Source organism: Scyliorhinus torazame, chromosome 11 (genome assembly GCF_047496885.1).
Source record: "Scyliorhinus torazame isolate Kashiwa2021f chromosome 11, sScyTor2.1, whole genome shotgun sequence".
NCBI lineage: Eukaryota > Metazoa > Chordata > Chondrichthyes > Carcharhiniformes > Scyliorhinidae > Scyliorhinus > Scyliorhinus torazame.
The window spans coordinates 48,174,034-48,192,171 of NC_092717.1; the positions used below are offsets into that span (position 1 = coordinate 48,174,034).

General features: G+C 50.8%; 1 protein-coding gene across 5 annotated transcripts in view; it reads right to left on the reverse strand.

Annotated features, from left to right (window-relative positions):
• Positions 1-18,138, reverse strand: part of amph (amphiphysin) — a 452,493-nt gene that overhangs the window by 71,023 nt on the left and 363,332 nt on the right. For 2 of the 5 annotated variants that reach the window (XM_072467223.1, XM_072467222.1), the window contains 2 exons: positions 16,239-16,262; positions 13,956-15,707 (listed from right to left, as the gene is read on the reverse strand). In XM_072467223.1, coding sequence (XP_072323324.1) covers positions 13,971-15,707; positions 16,239-16,262 — 1,761 coding nt within the window. In that variant the 3' untranslated portion in view covers positions 13,956-13,970. Of the gene's footprint in view, positions 1-358; positions 422-2,079; positions 2,143-3,430; positions 3,494-13,767; positions 13,801-13,955; positions 15,708-16,238; positions 16,263-18,138 lie in introns of those variants that run through there. The other 3 variants (XM_072467224.1, XM_072467226.1, XM_072467225.1) reach the window with 3 other exon arrangements.

Here is an 18,138-nt window from a genome sequence, read left to right on the forward strand (position 1 = left end):
CTTCCCGAAGGTATACCAGGGAACCAGTTTGTACAGTACTCCAGCAACTTCATGCTCAATTTTACTGATACCAGTTCTTCCTTTCCATATTTTAAAAGAATAATTGAATTCAAATTCTCAAATTGTAGATTTCAACTCCACTTCAAGTCTGAAGTTTACATTACTCGTCTAGTAGCATCATCACGACACCCAAATCAGATTTGCAGTACAAGATTTCCACTTTCAAACATTGCAAACTATGGCAGGATCCAGTTCTTTCAGGAACACTGTGCACCCAGCAGAACATAAGGTCTGAAGACAGGGCTGCCAAAAATCAGATTATGGAATTAGAAAACTCCAGAGAGCAAATGTGACTCACCCCTGTATCAAACACGCTTTGTTTCGCCAGCTCCACAGCTCCCTCAGCGACACCAGCATCCAGCTTTAATAAGGCAGCCACATCAAATGAAAAAGTGTAAATCAGAAGCGGAAAGGAACATAGGAGGATAATATATCTCACCAAGTCTGAGCTAGGACAGCCATGATTCTGTTAAACTAACCTATGCAATAACCCTCGAGGGTTAACCAGCAAAACAGGGTAAAGAGCACAGCTGGATGAAACTTTCATCTGTCAGAAGCCCCATTAATATTTAAACGCACAAGCTCCAGCACTGTACTATCTTCAGGAATCTTTAGTCAGGGACAACAGGCCTCCAAAAAGATGAAATACGATTGAGTATCGGAATTGATGGCATTCTCATCTAAATCAAAGACTTTGGCTTCAACCTAAATCCCACAATTTAAATATATAATCTAAGATAATACTTTCACATAACACTGAGGGAGGGTTGCATTGTTGCAGCTTCTGTTTAATGGATGAGATATTGGCCCCCAAACCCCCAACTGTCTGCTCAAGCGAATGTAACGATGCTATGGCATTACTCATTGAGAACCAGGGAATTCTTGAGACATCATTTTTTGCGGGCAGCACGGTAGCATAGTGGATAGCACAATTGCTTCACAGCTCCAGGGTCCCAGGTTTGATTCCGGCTTGGGTCACTGTCTGTGCGGAGTCTGCGTGTCCTCCCCGTGTGTGCATGGGTTTCCTCCGGGTGCTCCGGTTTCCTCCCACAGTCCAAAGATGTGCAGGTTAGGTGGATTGGCCGTGATAAATTGCCCTTAGTGTCCAAAATTGGCCTTAATGTTGGGTGGGGTTACTGGGTGTGGATAGGGATAGGGTGTGGAGGTTGACCTTGGGTAGGGTGCTCTTCTCCAAGAGCCGGTGCAGACTCGATGGGCCGAATGGCCTCCTTCTGCACTGTAAATTCTATGATGATTCAAATCATGCCCAATGTTCAATTCTCACTTGCAAATATCAAATCAGATCAACTGGTCAGACATCCTTGGAGGTGTTTATGGGATCTGGCCATCTGCAAGCTGGTGGCAGTGTTTATCGAGAGTGCTTTTTATTCTTTCGTGAAATGTGAGCCAGCTTGGCAAGGCTAATTGCCCTTGAGAAGGAGGCAATGAGTTGCCCCCTGGGGCCCCGCAGTCTATCTGGTGTAGATACATCTATTATGCCTAGGTAGGGTGCTCATTTAGGGGGGTCAGTGCAGACTCGATGGGCCAAATGGCCTACTTCTGCATTGTCAGGATTCTATGGTTCTACTTCAGAAGGCAGTTCACATTGATATGGAATTACAGGAGCATGTAGGCCAAACCAGATAAAGGTGGCAAGCTTCCTTCCCGAACGTATATCAGGGAACCAGTTTGTACAGTACTCCAGCAGCTTCATGCTCAATTTTACTGATACCAGTTCTTCCTTTCCATATTTTAAAAGAATAATTGAATTCAAATTCTCAAATTGTAGATTTCAACTCCACTTCAAGTCTGAAGTTTACATTACTCGTCTAGTAGCATCATCACGACACCCAAATCAGATTTGCAGTACAAGATTTCCACTTTCTAACATTGCAAACTATGGCAGGATCCAGTTCTTTCAGGAACACTGTGCACCCAGCAGAACATAAGGTCTGAAGACAGGGCTGCCAAAAATCAGATTATGGAATTAGAAAACTCCAGAGAGCAAATGTGACTCACCGCTGTATCAAACACGCTTTGTTTCGCCAGCTCCACAGCTCCCTCAGCGACACCAGCATCCAGCTTTAATAAGGCAGCCACATCAAATGAAAAAGTGTAAATCAGAAGCGGAAAGGAACATAGGAGGATAATATATCTCACCAAGTCTGAGCTAGGACAGCCATGATTCTGTTAAACTAACCTATGCAATAACCCTCGAGGGTTAACCAGCAAAACAGGGTAAGGAGCACAGCTGGATGAAACTTTCATCTGTCAGAAGCCCCATTAATATTTAAACGCACAAGATCCAGCACTGTACTATCTTCAGGAATCTTTAGTCAGGGACAACAGGCCTCCAAAAAGATGAAATACGATTGAGTATCGGAATTGATGGCATTCTCATCTAAATCAAAGGCTTTGGCTTCAACCTAAATCCCACAATTTAAATATATAATCTAAGATAATACTTTCACATAACACTGAGGGAGGGTTGCATTGTTGCAGCTTCTGTTTAATGGATGAGATATTGGCCCCCGAACACCCAACTGTCTGCTCAAGCGATTGTATAGATGCTATGGCATTACTCATAGAGAACCAGGGAATTCTTGAGACATCATGCCCAATGTTCAATTCTCACTTGCAAATATCAAATCAGGTCAACTGGTCAGACATCCTTGGAGCTGTTTATGGGATCTGGCCGTCTGCAAGCTGGTGGCAGTGTTTATCGAGAGTGCTTTTTATTCTTTCGTGAAATGTGAGCCAGCTTGGCAAGGCTAATTGCCCTTGAGAAGGTGGCAATGAGTTGCCCCCTGGGGCCCCGCAGTCTATCTGGTATAGATACATCTATTATGCCTAGGTAGGGTGCTCATTCAGGGGGTGTCAGTGCAGACTAGATGGGCCAAATGGCCTACTTCTGCATTGTCGGGATTCTATGGTTCTACTTCAGAAGGCAGTTCACATTGATATGGAATTACAGGAGCATGTAGGCCAAACCAGATAAAGGTGGCAAGCTTCCTTCCCGAAAGTATACCAGGGAACCAGTTTGTACAGTACTCCAGCAACTTCATGCTCAATTTTACTGATACCAGTTCTTCCTTTCCATATTTTAAAAGAATAATTGAATTCAAATTCTCAAATTGTAGATTTCAACTCCACTTCAAGTCTGAAGTTTACATTACTCGTCCAGTAGCATCATCACGACACCCAAATCAGATTTGCAGTACAAGATTTCCACTTTCTAACATTGCAAACTATGGCAGGATCCAGTTCTTTCAGGAACACTGTGCACCCAGCAGAACATAAGGTCTGAAGACAGGGCTGCCAAAAATCAGATTATGGAATTAGAAAACTCCAGAGAGCAAATGTGACTCACCGCTGTATCAAACACGCTTTGTTTCGCCAGCTCCACAGCTCCCTCAGCGACACCAGCATCCAGCTTTAATAAGGCAGCCACATCAAATGAAAAAGTGTAAATCAGAAGCGGAAAGGAACATAGGAGGATAATATATCTCACCAAGTCTGAGCTACGACAGCCATGATTCTGTTAAACTAACCTATGCAATAACCCTCGAGGGTTAACCAGCAAAACAGGGTAAGGAGCACAGCTGGATGAAACTTTCATCTGTCAGAAGCCCCATTAATATTTAAACGCACAAGCTCCAGCACTGTACTATCTTCAGGAATCTTTAGTCAGGGACAACAGGCCTCCAAAAAGATGAAATACGATTGAGTATCGGAATTGATGGCATTCTCATCTAAATCAAAGACTTTGGCTTCAACCTAAATCCCACAATTTAAATATATAATCTAAGATAATACTTTCACATAACACTGAGGGAGGGTTGCATTGTTGCAGCTTCTGTTTAATGGATGAGATATTGGCCCCCGAACCCCCAACTGTCTGCTCAAGCGATTGTATAGATGCTATGGCATTACTCATAGAGAACCAGGGAATTCTTGAGACATCATGCCCAATGTTCAATTCTCACTTGCAAATATCAAATCAGGTCAACTGGTCAGACATCCTTGGAGCTGTTTATGGGATCTGGCCGTCTGCAAGCTGGTGGCAGTGTTTATCGAGAGTGCTTTTTATTCTTTCGTGAAATGTGAGCCAGCTTGGCAAGGCTAATTTGACTTGAGAAGGTGGCAATGAGTTGCCCCCTGGGGCCCCGCAGTCTATCTGGTATAGATACATCTATTATGAAGGGTACGCCTGTGTTAGGTTCACCCTGTTAGGAAGGGAATTCGAGAATTTTACCCAGTGACAGTGAAGGAACGGCGATTTAGTTTTCAAAGACTGGATGGCGTGTGGCTTGGAGGTGAACTCACTAGTGGTGGTGTTCCTGTGGTGAGAGTTTGGAGAGGGCCTGGCATGTGTTGGGGACAAGGGCAGTGAAAGTGGGGAGAGGTTTGCTGAAGGCTGGGGAGAGAGGCGTTGAGGGCACAGGAGAGGGCTGGCAGGGGCCTTGGGGCAGCGCATTGAGCGGGACGCTAAACCACCACCGGTGCAGGTAAACGATCCAACAGCACATTTGGAAGAAGAGGAAGGGACAGAACGCATGGGAGAGAGCGGCTGAGCGAGAGACGTCACCAGTAGTGCAGATGCAAATCAGTACTGGAACCGGCTGACGGGGACACACCAATGGTGCCAGCCATGAAAGAAACAACGGCCGGGATTCTCCGACCCAGCGCCAAGTCGGAGAAACCCCGGGGGGAGGTGCGAATCGCGCCCCGCTGCCCGACGCCAACTTCCCTATTATCCGGCGCCGTTTTTCGGGCGTCGGCGGGATCGCCACCACGCCGGTCGGGGGCCGTTGACAGCGGCCCTCCCGGCGATTCTCCAGGCCCCGATGAGCCGAGTGGCCGACAAGTTTTGTCTAGTCCCGCCAGCGTGGCTTACTTGCCTCACACATAGCGGGACCTGGAAGGTGAGTGTGCGAGGCCGTCCTGGAGGGGGGGTGCAGGGGGATCCAGTGCAGAGTAAAGTAGGCCCCCACGGTGGCCTGCCCCGCGATTAGGGCCTACCGATCGGCGGGCTGGCTGGTTCCGTGGGGGCCTACTTTACTCTGCGCCGGGCCCCTGTAGGGCTCTGCCATATTGCCCGGGGACCGGCGGGGAGGTGGGAACCCCCGCATATGCGCGGAAATACGCCGGCTGTTCCACGCATGCGCGAACTCGCGCGGGCTGTTCGCCACCGGCTGGAGCTGCGGGAACCACTCCGGTGGCAACCTAGCCCCCTAGAAAGGTGAGAATTTCTCACTTTCGGGGGCCGTTGACACCAGGGTGGTTGGGGCCGGTTTTCATGCCGGCGTGGGGGCATAGCCCCATTATTGGAGAATCCCGCCCAACACCTTTACAGCAGATTCAGTGCAAGCCGAGTGTACATGCACAACCGTTCTTGTTGCCTGGTCAATCACCATCAAAGTATAGTCTCTGTAGGCAAAATTAGCAGCCAATTTGCATATAGCAAGGGTTCACAAACAGCAAAGTAAGTAAAGTCGCCGCTGTCCCAGATGACCACAGGCTGCTTCCCCCTTTGAGGGGAGAGTTGACTGGTGGTGATTAAACCTGAGAATCACCACACCTCAGGCGAGGGGCAAGGTTGAGAAGGCGGGACCGTCATGGATAACCTCAGCCGGTACGGGAATTGAACTCGCTCTGCATCACAAACCAGCTGTCCAGCCAAATGAGCTAAACAGCAAAGAGATAACAGGCAGATAATCTGTTTTAAGTGATGTGGTTGAGAGATAACTTTTAGCCAGGGATGAATTCCCCTCCTCTCCTTTCAAATGCACTGTGGGATCTTTTACTTCCACCGATGGCGGTTTAACGTCTCATCCACAATAAACACCTCCAACAGCTCCTTCAAGGCTCTACTGAGGTGTCAAGGTGGATTTCATGCTCAATTTCCAGGAATGGGGTTTGAGCTAAAAACCTTCTGACAGAGGGAAGAATGCAGCCCTAGACCATAGTCCACTTTTCCATAAGACCATGAGAAATAGGCCCCTCGAGCCTGCCCCCCATTCAATATCATCATAACTGATCCGATATTCCTCATGTCCACTTTCCTGACCTTTGCCTGTAACCCTGGATTCCCTTACTGATCAAGAATCCGGCCTTACATCTCCACAACAACTCCGTCCTCAAATCTCATGGCTTTAATGTTGGTTTATAATTCTCTACATCGACGTTTAGGACTCATTCAGGGGTTCCAGGGTTCATCCAGCAGTTTTAAATTTGAAAAAAAGCTGTCCTTCCAACATGTCCAATTGGAGCTGGTTTTCACACTTTGTTGGCTTCTGTTAAGTGCACTGGCCTGTCTATCAGCAGCCAATGCACTGACTATGCGTGTGTTAGAGAGAGAGAGGTGAGTGTATGTGTGTGTGTGTGTGTGTGAGAGAGAGAGAGAGAGAGAGTGGGAGAGCAAAAGAGAGGTGAGTGTGCGTGTGAGAGAGAGATGAGTATGTGTGTGAGAGATAGAAGTGAGTGTGTGTGCATGAGAGAGGTGAGTTCATGCTTGAGAGAGAGGTGAGTGTGTGTGAGAGCAAGAGGTGTGTGTGTGTGTGCGCTTGCATGTGTGAGAGAGACAGAGAGGTAAGTCTGTGTGTGAGACAGGTGAGTAGGTTTGTGTGAGATAAAGAGGTGAGTGCGTGCGAGAGAGAAAGATAGAGAGATGTGAGTGTGTGTGAGAGAGAGATGAGTGTGTGTGAGAGACATGTGTGTGTGTGAGAGAGAAAGAGGTATGTGAGAGAGAGGTGTGTGTGTGAGAGAGAGAGGTGAGTGTGTGAGAGAGAGGTGTTAGTGTGAGAGAGAGAAAGAGGTATGTGAGAGAGATGTGTGTGTGAGAGAGGTGAGCGTGTGAGAGAGAGGTGTTAGTGTGAGAGAGAGAAAGAGGTATGTGAGAGAGAGGTGTGTGTGAGAGAGAGAGGTGAGCGTGTGAGAGAGAGGTGTTAGTGTGAGAGAGAGGTGTGTGTGAGAGAGAGGTGAGCGTGTGAGAGAGAGGTGTTAGTGTGAGAGAGAGAAAGAGGTATGTGAGAGAGAGGTGTGTGTGAGAGAGAGAGGTGAGCGTGTGAGAGAGAGGTGTTAGTGTGAGAGAGAGAAAGAGGTATGTGAGAGAGAGGTGAGCGTGTGAGAGAGAGGTGTTAGTGTGAGAGAGGCGGAGTGTGTGTGAGAAAGAGGTGAGTGTATGTGTCTGAGAGAGAGTTGAGTGTGAGTCTGAGAGAAAGGTAAATGTGTGTGTGAGAGAGAGAGGTGAGTGTGAGTATGAGAGGTGAGTATGTATGTGTAGAAGAGAAGTGTATGTGTGAGAGAGAGAGGTGAATGTGTGCAGCACGGTCGCACAGTGGTTAGCACTGTTGTTTCACAGCTCCAGGGTCCCAGGTCCGATTCCCGGCTTGGGTCACTGTCTGTGCAGAGTATGCACGCTCTCCCCGTGTCTGTGTGAGTTTCCTCTGGGTGCGCCGGTTTCCTCCCACAGTCCAAAGATGTGCAGGTTAGGTGGATCGGCCATGCTAAACAGCCCTTAGTGTCCGAAAAGGTTAGCTGGGGTTACAGGGATAGGGTGGAGGCGTGGGCTTAAGTGGGGTGCTCTTACCAAGGGCCGGGGCAGACTCGATGGGCCGATTGGCCTCCTTTTGCACTGTAAATTCTATGTTTCTATGAATGTGTGTGAGAGAGGTGAGTGCAGGCGTGAGAGAGGTGAGTGTGTGTGTGAGAGAGGTGGGTGTGTGTGTTGTGTGTGAGAGAGGTGTTTATGTGTGTGAGAGAGGCAGGGAGTGAGGTATGTATGAGTAAGAGGGATAGGAGTATACGTGAGACAGAGGTAAGTGTAGTGCACAAAGACTCCGAGAGACGAATAGAGTGAAGTCGATGAGGCTTTATTAAGCGTGACTGTTCCCCCGCAGTTCAGTAGTAGACTGCCTGCGGGGGAGGACTCCTGGTACTTATACTCCGCCTTCAGGGCGGAGCTAGAGGTCAACGTCCAACCAGGACCCGGGATCTGTCAGCCAATGACATCACGGCTTCACAGTCCCACATGACCCCTAATGCATGCTACCACATTCACCACTTGTTAAAAATGAACCCGGCGGGGTGATGCTTCGCATGGTGGTAAGGGTTTACAAGGCTGGTCCTGGGAGGAAAACATTTGCATGTTATTACAGTATGTACAAGGTTTTTTTTTGTTTCGAACTATTTACAGTAATCGTCAGGAAAAAGACAAAATGTTCTCGTTAAAAGTCCACATATTGTAGTGTTAGATCGACGCCACGAGTCGGTCGGGCGGTCTGGTTGTCCGTGTCGATCGCCTCGGCCCCGGTGGTGGTGGTGGTGCTTATTCCGGTGTTGTCGTCTCCGGGAGCCTTACGGTTTCAGCTTGGGCTTCACTCCTGGTCGGGCCTGGGAGGAGGACCGATCCTCCTGGGAAGGGGGCGGTCGCGGGGTGCGGCGGTGGCAGGAAGGGGGTGATTGGTGTCGGGGGGGTGTGTGTGTTGCCGGCGGGCGCCAGATCTCGCAGGGAGACCGTGTCCTGTCGGCCGTCGGGGTACTCCACGTAAGCGTACTGCGGGTTCGCGTGAAGGCGGTGAACCCTTTCGACCAACGGGTCCGACTTGTGCGCCCGCACATGTTTTCGGAGCAAGATGGGTCCTGGGGCCGCCAGCCAGGTCGGCAGTGACGTTCCAGAGGAGGACTTCCTGGGGAAGACAAGGAGGCGCTCATGAGGCGTTTGGTTAGTGCTAGTACAGAGTAGTGACCGGATGGAGTGGAGGGCGCCCGGGAGGACCTCCTGCCACCGTGAAACTGGGAGGTCCCTGGACCGTAGGGCCAGTAGGACGGTCTTCCAGACCGTGCCGTTCTCCCTCTCTACTTGCCCGTTCCCCCGGGGGTTACAGCTGGTCGTCCTGCTCGAGGCTATACCGTTGCTGAGCAGGAACTGGCGCAGCTCGTCGCTCATGAAGGAGGACCCCCTGTCGCTGTGGACGTATGCGGGGCAACCGAACAGTGTGAATATGGTATTCAGGGCTTTAATGACTGTGGCCGCGGTCATGTCAGAGCAGGGGATGGTGAATGGGAAGCGGGAGTACTCGTCCACCACATTAAGGAAGTATATGTTGAGGTCGGTGGAGGGGAGGGGTCCTTTGAAATCCAGACTAAGGCGTTCAAAGGGGCGGGAAGCCTTAATCAGGTGCGCACCATCCGGCCTGAAAAAATGCGGTTTGCACTCTGCGCAGATGTGGCAGTTCCTTGTGACTGTACGGACCTCCTCTAAAGAGTATGGGAGGTTGCGGGACTTAATAAAGTGGTAGAACCGAGTGACCCCCGGGTGGCAGAGGTCCTCGTGGAGGGTTTGGAGGCAGTTAATTTGTGCGTTGGCACATGTGCCGCGGGATAGGGCATTGGACGGCTCGTTCAGCTTTCCGGGACGATACAAGATCTCGTAGTTGAAGGTGGAGAGCTCGATCCTCCACCTTAAGATCTTGTCGTTTTTGATTTTGCCCCGCTGTGCAATATCGAACATGAAGGCTACCGACCGTTGGTCCGTGAGGAGAGTGAATCTCCTGCCGGCCAGGTAATGCCTCCAATGTCGCACCGCTTCCACTATGGCTTGGGCTTCCTTTTCCACTGAGGAGTGGCGGATTTCTGAAGCGTGGAGGGTTCGGGAGAAAAAGGCCACGGGTCTGCCCGCTTGGTTAAGGGTGGCCGCTAGAGCTATGTCGGAGGCGTCGCTCTCGACCTGGAAGGGGAGGGACTCGTCGATGGCGCGCATCGTGGCCTTTGCGATATCCGCTTTGATGCGGCTGAAGGCCTGGCAAGCCTCTGTCGACAGAGGGAAGGTCGTGGTCTGTATTAGGGGGCGGGCCTTGTCTGCGTACTGGGGGACCCACTGGGCGTAGTATGAAAAGAACCCCAGGCAGCGTTTTAGGGCTTTTGAGCAGTGCGGGAGGGGAAATTCCATGAGGGCGCGCATACGTTCGGGGTCGGGGCCTATTATCACATTGCGCACTACGTAGCCAAGGATGGCTAGCCGGTTTGTGCTAAAAACGCACTTGTCCTCATTGTACGTGAGGTTCAAGGCATTAGCGGTCTGGAGGAATTTTTGGAGGTTGGCGTCGTGGTCCTGCTGATCGTGGCCGCAGATGGTTACATTGTCGAGATACGGGAACGTGGCCCGTAACCCGTGTTGATCAACCATTCGGTCCATCTCTCGTTGGAAGACCGAGACCCCGTTTGTGACGCCAAATGGGACTCTTAGGAAATGGTATAATCGCCCGTCTGCCTCGAAGGCTGTGTACTTGCGGTCACTTGGGCGGATGGGGAGCTGATGGTAGGCGGACTTGAGGTCCACGGTGGAGAAGACCTTATATTGGACAATCCGATTGACCATGTCGGATATGCGGGGGAGAGGGTACGCGTCTAGTTGTGTGTACCTGTTGATGGTCTGGCTATAGTCTATGACCATCCTTTGCTTCTCGCCTGTCTTTACTACTACCACCTGTGCTCTCCAGGGACTATTGCTGGCCTGGAATAAGCCTTCCTTTAGTAGCCGCTGGACTTCGGACCGAATGAAGGTCCGGTCCTGGGCGCTGTACCGTCTGCTCCGAGTGGCGACGGGTTTGCAATCCGGGGTGAGGTTTGCAAACAAGGATGGGGGTTGCACCTTGAGGGTTGCAAGGCCGCAGATAGGGAGTGGGGGTATTGGGCCGCCGAATTTGAAGGTTAGGCTCTGTAGATTGCACTGGAAGTCTAATCCCAGTAATGTGGGGGCGCAGAGTTGGGGAAGGACGTAGAGCCTGTAGTTTTTGAACTCCCTCCCTTGCACCGTTAGGGTAACTATGCAGAAGCCTTTGATCTGTACGGAGTGGGATCCTGCAGCTAGGGAAATCTTTTGTGCGCTGGATGGTCAAAGAACAGCGTCTTACCGTGTCGGGGTGGATAAAGCTCTCCGTGCTCCCGGAGTCGACCAGGCATGGTGTCTCGTGCCCGTTTATCAGCACCGTTGTCGTCGTCGTCTGGAGCGTCCGGGGCCGTGCTTGGTCCAGCGTCATTGAAGCCAGACGTGGTTGTAATGGTTGAGCGTCTTCTTCGAACCCCGTGGAGCCGTCGACACCGGGGTCCGTTGTTGCCGTCCAAGATGGCGTCGGGGTGAACAAGATGGCTGCCCCCATACATCGCACATGGCTGGGGGGTCACAAGATGGCGGCGGGGGTGGACAAAATGGCCGCCCCATGCGTCGCACAGGTCTGGGGTGGTCCAAGATGGCGGCGGCCTTCTTCCCCTCGTGGTGGCCGGGACCCAAAATGGCGGCGCCTGCGGGTCGCACATGGGGCGCTGGTGGGGTTGGGGAGCGTTAGGAACGCGCGGGGCTCCCTCTTCTCTGGGGACAGCGGTGGCCGGGACCCAAATTGGTAGCGCCGGCGGGTCATACGTGGGGTGCGGGGGGGGGGTATGGGGAGCGTTAGAGACGCGCAGAACTCCCTCTTCTCCGGGGAGAGCGGTGGTCGGGACCCAAAGTGGTAGCACCGGCGGGTCATACATGGGGCGCGGGGGGGGGCGTTGGGGAGCGTAAACGGTGTGCAGGGCTCCCTGTTCTCCGGGGAGAGTGGTGGTCGGGACCCAGAGTGGTAGCGCCGGCGGGTAATACATGGGGCGCTGGGGGGGTTAGGGAGCGTAAACAGCGTGCAGGGCTCCCTGTTCTCCCGGGACAGCGGCGACCTCGCGGGACCGGCACACAGCCGCGAAATGGCCCTTTTTCCCGCAGCTCTTACAGATCGCTGCGCGGGCCGGGCAGCGCTGCCGGGGGTGTTTCGCTTGGCCGCAGAAATAGCAGCGGGCTCCCCCGGAGCGGCTTGGCGTTTGAACCGCGCAAGCCTGTGGGGTGTCCGGGGGGGGGGGGGGGGGTGGGTTTGTCGTGACGGGTGCGTACGGAGCCCAATGGGCTGCCGCGCGGTCGGGGCCGTAGGCGCGGGTATTTCGCGCGGCCACGTCTAGGGAGGCTGCTAGGGCCCGTGCCTCTGAGAGTCCCAGCGATTCTTTTTCTAGAAGTCTTTGGCGGATTTGGGAGGAGTTCATACCTGCCACAAAAGCATCGCGCATTAACATGTCCGTGTGTTCGTTTGCGTTCACCGGCGGGCAGCTGCAGGCCCGTCCCAAAATTAGTAGCGCGGCGTAGAATTCATCTATCGATTCTCCGGGACTTTGCCGTCTCGTTGCGAGTTGATAGCGAGCGTAGATCTGGTTTACTGGGCGAACATAGAGACTTTTTAGTGCTGCGAACGCCGTCTGGAAATCCTCTGCGTCTTCGATGAGGGAGAAAATCTCCGTGCTTAACCTCGAGTGCAGGACCTGTAGTTTTTGGTCTTATGTGACCCGGCCGGTGGCCGTTCTGAGGTAGGCCTCGAAACAAGTCTGCCAGTGCTTGAAAGCTGCTGCTGCGTTCACTGCGTGGGGGCTGATCCTCAGGCATTCCGGGATGATCCTGAGCTCCATAGTCCTTTAGTCACGCTGAATAAATTGTAGCGCACAAAGACTCCGAGAGACGAATAGAGTGAAGTCGATAAGGCTTTATTAAGCGTGACTGTTCCCCCGCAGTTCAGTAGTAGACTGCCTGCGGGGGAGGACTCCTGGTACTTATACTCCGCCTTCAGGGCGGAGCTAGAGGTCAACGTCCAACCAGGACCCGGGATCTGTCAGCCAATGACATCACGGCTTCACAGTCCCACATGACCCCTAATGCATACTACCACAGTAAGTGTGTGGCAGAGAACGAGATGAGTGTGTGTGTGGGAGAGAGAGGTGACTGTGAGTGAGCTGAGTGTGTGTGAGAGAAGTGAAAGTGTGTGAGAGGTGAGTGTGTGAGAGAGAAGTGATTGTGTGAGAGAGATATGAGTGTGTGAGAGAGATATGAGTGTGTGTTGTGTGTGAGAGAGAGGTGAGTGTGTGTGAGAGAGGCAGGGAGTGAGGTATGTATGTATGTGAGAGGGATAGGAGTATGTGTGTGTGAGAGAGGTGAGAGTGTGTGAGAGAGTGAGGTGAGTACACGTGTGTGAGGGGCGAGTGTGTGTGAGAGAGGGAAGTGAGTACACGTGTGTGAGAGGCGAGTGTGTGTGAGAAAGGGAGGTGAGTACACGTGTGTGAGAGGCGAGTGTGTGTGAGAGAGGGAGGTGAGTACGTGTGAGTGAGAGGCGAGTGTGTGTGAGAAAGGGAGGTGAGTACGTGTGTCTGAGAGGCGAGTGTTCCATAAATTTGTTTTTGTATGTTGGCACCTATTGTGCAATAACAATTGTATCTCTTCAACATAATAAGAATGTTTCTTAGAGATTCCGTCATTACTCTTGAAAGTTCAAAATTGTTCTGCAGCAGGAAAAGTTTGGAAAACTCTACTCCATAACACCCAACACAGAGTGCGGCCAATTTTCTCATCTAGGACTGTAGAAACTTTAAGGAAAAAATTGTGTAAGACCCGACATCCTCAAGCAAATTCTGGGCTCTTGTGCTCTGAATGGGGATGTTGGTCAAGGGATGGCCAGCCAGCCTCATTTGGAGTCCTTCCCATTCCCCATTTGAGCATCATGAATCCGCTGACCTCCTCTTTGCCCGGCTGTCTGTTCGGTTGCTTGGTCAGACAAGGTTGCACTCTGGAAGCTCTATTTATTAAAATGTGCCAGCAGAATCCTGTAAAGGGGACTGCATTGTTTATCAGAAATGCCTTACCTGTGAAAATCCATTAAAAGCAGCACTGGGCATCTGGAAGCAATGGAGAAAGAAGTGAAATATTGGGTTAAGATCACAAACTTATATCACTCCAACTACCATAACACACACAACAGGTTTACTTTTGCTATTTATTATGACATGTCCTTTGGGAGAAATAACATAGAACAACAGGCGATTGAAGGAAAGGAATGAATCAAGGATCATAATGAAGCTAAAGCTGATATTTTACAATGGTATTTAGGCATACCTAATAACTTTTTTTCTACACTAAACACTTGACAAGGTACCTCTTCTCTTTCAGCATCTAGCTCCTGGTATAACAGTCCGTATCTCCGGTTAGCAATCTCATCCTCCGATAGATCCAAGAAGTTTGTTTCATTATCTTTAGGGCTGGATGAACTCTCGTTGCTAGCGTTGCTTAAGTTCTTGGTTGGATAGGGCATTCGGGAGCTATGATTCTCTTTAGCATGGCCTCCCTCACTAATGATTTCATTGTCGCCACATAAGCCCTGTTGTAATTGTGTTTCCTCATTCTGATTAGAATCATTCATCATGTTTCCAGCCCATGTTGCACCAAATTCATCAGAATCTGGTATAGGACAAACAGTGGCATTCACATTACACTCTTCCCAAAAATATGCTTTTCCATCTCCATTCCGGTAACCAAACTCCCCTTGACCTTCCTGAAATGGTGGCCAAGGGTCAAATCCATTAATCAGGCCTTCTGGCGGGCTAGAGGAACCCCACTCATTGCTACTAACAGTAGGTTCCCAGTTTTCTGGCCATATCCCATGCCTTTCTCTGCTCCAGGGATCCGACTCCAGGCTTTGAGGACCAAATCTATTGTCATCACCAACATCTCTGTGGAATACATCTGCTTGCTTCACAATTGGGATATTAGTACAGGCTCCATTTGTTTGGCTAGTTTCCTTTTCTGGGTTACCTGTGCTACCCGTTTCATTACTCTTTGTGTTAATTGGTTCAAACTGGCTGTCTGCATCCTGACACTGGCCTGTTCTGTCTGCATTGGAACAGCTGACCCCAACTGTGTCACCCTGAAGGGCCATGATTTGGGCCCCTTCACACCTGCAAACAACTCCCTCTATCTCCGGGTTACTCGGAATATCCTCATTGTCACACATAATAGGAACGTCCTCATTCTCCTGGCTATCTGAAACATCATCACTTTTATTCTGTGGAATTCTAGCTTTTGTACATTGACTAGCAGTGTTATCATCTCCATAGCTTCTGGAGATGTCACTGGGCTGATGCACGTTCAATTCTTCCATTTCAGCATCATTATCATCAGGGCCCTCACTTGTGTGGCTTTCAACCTCAAGAATCTTACGTGCATTCTTTACTACCTCATGTCTCAGTTGGGCTGCAGAGTCACAATGTTCCAAACTATCTTCATTACTGATCTGTCCTAGCTCACTCAGACTTTCCTCTTCACCCAGTTCAATGTCTCCATCCTGGGGTACAATAGGAACCAAGGATGCCTTCTGATTTACACAAAATTCAGAGCCATACTCTTGTTCCGCACACAGATTTAACTGCCAACTCCTGCACTCCGTAGCTTCAGTGTCTACCTGTTTGTCTAATGGATTCTCCTGCCAATTCTCTGCATTGACTGAACCCTGCTCCTCTTCCTCAGCCCGATATACAGGGTTCTCAATGCTATCAGCTGATCGGTCAGTGCAGCTCTCTGCAGTCTCGTGTTCCAGAGCACGTGGCTGAGCTTCATCGTGAGAACCATCTAGAGCTTCTTCCTCACTGCTAGTGAGTGGGCCAGTGTCGGTTAACCCCCACTGCGGCATACAGTTCTGGCTGGCCGCTACTTCAGAGACTGCTGTAGTAACATCGCTTGGTGCGCCAGCATCTGTGCTCTCCTCCACGGCCGGGTTATTGAGAGAGAAGAGACTTTGTGAAGAGTCGGGCTTTAGACAGAAAATGAGTGAAGACAGATATAAAAGATAATAGAAGCAGAGATGAAGATAAAAGAGCAAAAAAAAGACAGATTTCTCCACACAATAAACTAAGTTAATGTAAATGATATAAAAGCATGTGATAGACACCCCAGAATTATATAATGGCAAATATATCCAACAAGATTTTAGGTCAAATGTTTGTAAGGAGTGCTGGCCATAAAAGCAGGTGCTATGGGATGACGATTTGCCAGTCAGTGCCCCACTTAAGTCCCATTCCAATCCTCCGACACCTAATAGCAGATTGGCCCCACTCCCTCCATAATTGGAAATAAATTAAACAAAAAGCATGCAGTAAATAGATGCAAATTTACCCTAAAAAAAGCTAAATAAATCTCAGCAAATATGAAAACGTAAAATTGAACAGGCGTAAAAATAATTGCACCATATGAGAGAATATAGCTATAAAAAGTCACTTAGAGATTAGAGAGAATTTATCTTTAAGTTACTGTACATGATAAGGAAATGAGGAAAGGTACTCACAGGCTGAACCAGTTCTGCGCTTGCCTTGAAATAAACAAAGATAAGTGATTTTAAAAAAGCACCAAGTGTCTTGCCTGTAGCTTACCATATACTGCTCGTTCACTGTGCAGCCATATCTCACAGTCCAAGATACTTTCAACAGTAAATGCAAAGCAGAAATACTCATTGTAGCGCAATTTGACAAGTCCCCAAAACCTGAAACTTCATGCTTTTCTGATGTTACTTTTTAAAATGGAACAGTCGAGGTGCAATTCTCCGGAAAGATTTACAAGTGTGGTAGCGAGCGGGAATTGCCGCGAGCTTCCTGGCGCTGGGCCCAGCAAGGCCGACAATGCTATTCAAAGTCAATTAACATTGACGAGGTCCCACATGCTTCTTGCCACTAATAAAGGCTCACCAGCCGATTTGCCGGCATCGTGCTCGCCCACCAACAAGGTCGAACAGCACTTGCTCAGCCAACCCCAGCTAGCTCACAACAATGGCGCCCAAGAGACCGGCCCCAAGATTCGGGGATGTAGATCTGGGGAGGCTGCTAGAGGCCAGGAGTGATGTCCTGTTTCCCCCCCTCCCCTGAGACCTTTCACCCCTATGCGAACACCCACCCTCCCAACTCTCCATGTGACCCCCAACCTTCCCTTCACCCCCCTCTCCCTTCAACTCCCCAACCCTCCCTTGACCCCCCCTTCCCCCTTAAACCCTTCCAAACCTTCCTTCACCTCCCCCCCACCCCCCACCCCACCACTGTGAATCATGCGTGTGGCTAACAATGCCCTCTCTATATCTCCTCAGGAAAAGCTCTCCTTCAATCGCCGGGAGAGGGCCCAGGCTGGAGGTGGGGTGCGAGGACAGTGCGGTCACCCACGCAGATGCTGGCAAACCCGCAGAGGTGAGGATCCACCATGTTCCACCCAGAGGACCTGTCAAATGTGAGTTGTTATTGCCTTACTGACTGACCCATCCCTCCCACAGGCCACAAGTCCATTCTCGTGCAGGTCCTTCAGCCGACCGATCCGGCCCATCCCAGGTGGCACCTTCTCCAGCCTCCCACGAGGCCACATCATAGGGGAGCTCCAAGGAAGACACAATCGAGGCATCACAGCTGTCACCTCCACCCTCCACCAGCACAGATACATACACGTTGGTGGGAAATGTTAGTGGACAGGCTTATGGGGCACAATCTGGTGAGCACCACACAGTTGCTAATGCACATCAGATGGAGGCAGGAACCCCCAGGCGAGACAGCAGTCAGAGATCTACTGGATCCCAGGCTCCAGCTGGGTTCCAGCCAGATGCTGAGCCTATGGAAGAGATATTCCCAGAGCTGATGGAGACGATAGAGAGTGTTCAAAATATTCACAGGGAGATGTCAGCAACACTCTGGCAGATCCATGGCCGATTGGAGGAGTCCCAGAGGCTACGGGTGCAGGAGATGTCGCCAGCAATGCATGGCACCAAGGCCAACACTGCTAGGATGGCAGTGAGCCTGATGCATGACATAGGCACCATTAGTGAAAGTGTCCAAGGCGTTGCGCAGTCGGTGACGGCCATGGCTGAGTTTCTCGGAGAATGTCCGCCTTGCTGGGGGATGTGACCCAGCACCAGGCCAACCTTGATGGGATTCTGCGGGACATGTCCCACTCTCAGATGGGAATGGCCGAGGCGCTGCGGAGCTTGTCCCAGTTGCAGAGGGGCATCGCTGAGGGTGGCGACACGATGGTGCAGACCATGGGAACCGCCAGGGCTGGGTGACCAGATGACACAGGGGAGCCAGGGCTCAAACCAGCCTCCCCTCTGTTCCAAGGTGAACCTCAGGTCCCTATGGGCACCGACCGGGAGGAGGGGCTGCTGGGTGGCATCCCGGACCTGTCACATGGAGTGGCGATGGTGGCCAGCAGTTCTC